At 32.5% G+C, this 4,744-nt stretch overlaps 1 protein-coding gene across 4 annotated transcripts; it reads left to right on the top strand.

Annotated features, from left to right (window-relative positions):
* Window positions 1–401: 401 nt before the first annotated feature.
* LOC127137463 (metal tolerance protein 1) lies at window positions 402–4,227 on the top strand. 4 transcript variants are annotated; one of them, XM_051063931.1, is made up of 2 exons: window positions 402–569; window positions 2,807–4,227. In XM_051063931.1, the coding sequence occupies exon 2, from the start codon at window positions 2,807–2,809 to the stop codon at window positions 4,040–4,042; it is 1,236 nt and encodes a 411-aa protein (XP_050919888.1). In that variant the 5' UTR covers window positions 402–569; the 3' UTR covers window positions 4,043–4,227. The 4 variants fall into 4 exon arrangements, with proteins under 4 accessions (XP_050919888.1, XP_050919894.1, XP_050919901.1 ...); XM_051063937.1 differs by having other exon boundaries at window positions 411–578; XM_051063944.1 differs by lacking the exon at window positions 402–569 and adding an exon at window positions 672–1,052.
* The last annotated feature ends 517 nt before the right edge of the window (window positions 4,228–4,744 follow it).

Below are 4,744 nucleotides of genomic sequence, written 5' to 3'. Positions count from 1 at the left end.
TAGGAAGCAAGATTCAAGGTCACTTTTTTTTTTTGAATTAACTATCAACATTAAATGCTTTTGAATTAAATGAATGACATATTAATGATACAATCATTAATTAGTTTCAAAGTTATAAAGTTTTGATTATAATAGTAAGCAAGATTTACGAGAGGGTAATACCATTTTTATTTATTATTTCATCTATTTTATAATAAATATCTTATTTAAATTTTGTACGATTCTTAAAATACTCTTAATATAATTACTATAGTAGTTGAAAAAAATGAAAATTAATAATATCTAAAGATATAATAGTGAAAAAAAATAATAAATATTGTATCGAGATTTTAAAGTGAAATTTATTTTGAGACGAATGTGACGAGATTGAGTGAGGAAAAATAAAAATTTATTCAATCATATGGCTATACTGTAGCCTTAAACATGCCTTGTTTGTCCAAACGACCACATATTATACCCCTCACCGCGAAATAAACCCCCAAATAAATAAATACCAAATATAAACAGAGTAAGAAACCACAAGGATTCAGAATCAACCAACAAAGAAGGGGAATCACATTTCTGCAAAAGTGCGTTCGGTAAACCCTATCCTTTCTCTCTCTGCTCTCACCCTTCGCATTATCATTCAATTCACATTATTCTGTCTCTTTTTGTGCTTTTCTGTTTGTCTTAATGCTTTCTTTTTAATTGAAATCACTTTTTTTTTAACTTGTTACTTTTGGCTTTTAGGTGTAGTTTTGTTCTTGTGCTGTTGCAAATTTTTGATTTATTCTTTGTCAGGATCCTACAACTCTAGAAGCTTCATGTTATTATGTGGTGTTAATAATTGTGTGTGAGATTTAAGTTGAATTAAATAATTAGGATATTTCATCAAATTTCTATATTTATAAGGTCAATTTGGGGATTTTTTTGCTTTCTATTTCTATGTGATTTTGGGGCATTTTGTTGTGAAGGTAGGTTCATTGTGGTTGTTTGATAAGTGACTAGTTTTGTTATGCGATTTTCTTTTGTATTTGAAGAATCTTAACAAGGGCGCTGAATTTTGTTGATCGGTACGTTATTGAGTTTTGATTCTCTATTTGTTCTGTTGTGTTTGGTTTAGTTTGAGTTTGTGTGTTAATTTGAGCTTTGAAGTGTATTCATGATGGAGTGACCTTGTTGTTATTGTTTTTTGTTTCACGCTTTGGGAATGCTTTTATAATTTTCTCATATGCTCTTTCTTGCACTTGTGGGAATTCATTTTAGTCCTTATTTGTAGCACAGATATGAGTATTTGTTGGAATAAAACCATTTGTTCATATGCTTGTTGGAACTTGTTAACTATTAAAATATCACTAAATGTTTGTCTGAATCACATATCATCTTGGTTAATGTTTTTCTCCTTTGATTTTGGAAAGCAATAATGTAAATTTGCACTTTAGTTGTTAGTTATAGTTGGGTTTTAAATCTCTTTTGTCATGTTAGTTCTTGTAAATTTGTCATTCATAGTGAGAGTATCATGCTTCAATAATGAAAATTGTAGGTACTCTTAACTAAATCTATGCATTACCTTGTATAAACTAGTTAACCATCAAAGCAATCATTATATTACAGCAACCAAATGACAAGTTTAAATAATTTATGATGGTGATACATGTATGTCAGCTGGGGAAAATTAACGTAGTTCGTTATCCAATTTGTTAGTTAGTTGGAAACTTGTTAGAGAGGATAGGGTATCACACTGTATATAAATAATTGAGAATGGAGAGGAAGGGGTTCTTTTGGGAATTTAAGAGAGTTTTAGGCCTTTTGGCATTTGGAGGTCGCTGAGGTTCTGATAAGCAAAGAGTCTGTTTTGATTACAGAAAATGGCATAGCTTCTAGGGTTTGGCTAACTGTCTGTTTTGATTACAGAAAATGGCATAGCTTCTAGGGTTTGGCTAACTGTCTGTTTTGATTACAGAAAATGGCATAGCTTTGAGGGTATGCCCAACTGTCCCCCTAACACACAAACTAACAAATCCGTTATCTAACTAAATCTCTTAACTGTAACAGAATATACCTATGACCATCAAAGTTCTGTATTGTTGTTCTATAATCAAGATGATTATTTCTAATCATTTGAAATAAAATTACAGTTTGTATTAGATTGATTAGATATTGAGTTAACAACTTCATTTGCTTATATTATATCTTCTTTCTTATAAAGCTATTACTTTTTTAAGTAGTTGAACTGGGACTGAAATTGCAACTAGATACTTTCGGATGCTCTCTGGTTTGATCGGTTATTAGTTAGAATTTACTCTGAGCAATTCTTAGCGTCTATATTTCAAGTAGGAATTTAATGAATGGCTTAGGGTTCCAAAGTCATAATCAATTGCTAAGTACTTCAATTGCACTTTTGATTTTTATTTCTTATAGTTGAGCATAGAGACCCCTGTATCTAATTAATGCAACAGATTTCATCATTGGTTTTCCTTTCCAAAATCCAAAGAAATCTTCATATATGTAGTGTGATGGATTCATTCTGTGTTTTTTTCTAATGTTTCTTTTCAGTGTCTTGTCAATATTTTTCCTCCTTGTAGGTAGTTGTTGGAAACATATTGTTTAAATGCCAGTCCTTCAGGTCTACTTATTTTTCTATTGCTTTCAGTTATTCGTCAATTTTATATAGCTGTGTTAAAAGTTTTACTTGGCTCTTCACACGGTGTATGTCTGAAACTTTTAATCAGAAAAAAAGATCATTTTATTCATTCATATGAAATTGTTTTATTTGACTCTGATTTTGTTGCAAGATTTCTCAAATTATTTTATTAATATATTGCAGATGGAATCACCGAGCACTCAGCATACACAAATTATTGAAGTCAGCAGAGATCTTCCTGATGTAGCAAGGAAAATTTGTGGGGAAGCAACATGTGAGTTCTCAGATGCTGGATCCATCTCAAAGGATGCTGAAGAACGATCAACTTCGATGCGGAAGCTTTTGATAGCAGTGATCCTCTGCATTATTTTCATGGCTGTTGAGGTCGTTGGTGGTATTAAGGCTAACAGTCTTGCAATATTGACTGATGCAGCACATTTGCTTTCCGATGTTGCAGCATTTGCCATCTCCTTATTTTCTATATGGGCTGGGGGATGGGAACCGAATCCTCGTCAGTCGTTTGGATTTTTTAGAATAGAGATTCTCGGCGCTTTGGTTTCTATGCAATTAATATGGCTGCTTGCTGGGATTCTTGTATATGAAGCCATTGCTAGACTCATTGCAGGTCCTCAAGATGTGGATGGGTTTTTAATGTTTGTTGTTGCTGCATTTGGTCTTGTGGTTAATATCATTATGGCTTTGGTATTGGGTCATGATCACGGACACGGCCACGGACATGGACATGATCATGGACACGGGCATGATCATCATGGCCACATCCATGGTATTTCAGTTTCTACCAATCATGATATAAAGCAAACACAAGATGAGCATCATCACACTCACCATCATGATGATGAAAAGCATTCAAAAGATGCCCATCACCATACTCATGATGATCACATGCATCCTCATGAGCATGATCACAAAGAGGGTGCTGCACCACTTCTTGGTGAATCAAAAGGCAGACCTGAGAAGAAGAAACGCAACATAAACGTACACGGGGCATATCTCCATGTACTTGGGGATTCTATCCAGAGTGTTGGAGTAATGATTGGCGGAGCAATCATATGGTATAAACCTGAATGGAAAATAGTTGATTTAATTTGCACTCTAATCTTTTCTGTTATTGTTTTGGCCACAACTATCAACATGCTGCGAAACATTTTGGAAGTCCTGATGGAGAGTACGCCGCGTGAGATAGATGCTACTCAACTTCAAAAGGGGCTATTGGAGATGGAAGAAGTAGTGGCTATTCATGAGTTGCACATATGGGCCATTACAGTTGGGAAGGTATTGCTAGCTTGTCATGTTAAAATCAATCCAGAAGCAGATGCGGACGCAATGTTGGACAAAGTTATAGACTACATAAAGAGGGTGCATAACATTAGTCATGTAACTATCCAGATAGAACGCTAGTTTTTCTTTTTGAATCTTTTTCTTTTTTGTGTGTGTAGTGATGCTTTGTTGGGAGGGATTTAGTTAGACTAGATGCAGTTATGTTTCTGGAAGTCAACTTTATCTAAGACAATAAAATTTCTGTGCACTCGTTTTTTTGGCCGTTTAAGAATGTGAATATGAATAGTGTACATTTTCATGCTCAACTTTTATGTTTTTTCTTTTGGTACAACCCAAACATTTATACCTACTGCAACATGGATAGGGGTTATTCACGGTAGGTTGGTTGGAGATGGTGAGGATCCAGATCTTCCTAGCGCATTCTATATGATGCTGAAATTTGATGCAATGGTTCAGGTGGTAAGGATCCAGATATGCTGCTGAAATTTTATAGGGAGATCATTATTTAAAACGCTTAAATTAGAGGATAAAAAAATACATTTAAGCTTACATATTTTTACTTACAAAAAAATACTTTTAAAAATATTAAATAAAAATAAATTTAAATAATTGTTTTTAAACTGTTATTTCATTATAAATTTTTGTAAATACTAAAATTTCAAAAATTCACTTCAAATTGAAGATATTTAAAATAGTTTTTTATAAAAATAATTTTTGAAATACATTTAAAAAAAATATGATTTAGACTCTATTTTAATTTTAAATAATTAATTTTTTAATTTATAAAAAGTAAATTAAAAATTTTTTGTAAGTAACATTTAA

The sequence above is a fragment of the Lathyrus oleraceus genome, chromosome 1, assembly GCF_024323335.1.
Source record: "Lathyrus oleraceus cultivar Zhongwan6 chromosome 1, CAAS_Psat_ZW6_1.0, whole genome shotgun sequence".
Lineage (NCBI taxonomy): Eukaryota > Viridiplantae > Streptophyta > Magnoliopsida > Fabales > Fabaceae > Lathyrus > Lathyrus oleraceus.
Note: the sequence above shows the minus strand (reverse complement) of the source record. Positions and strands in the feature narration are given on the sequence as shown.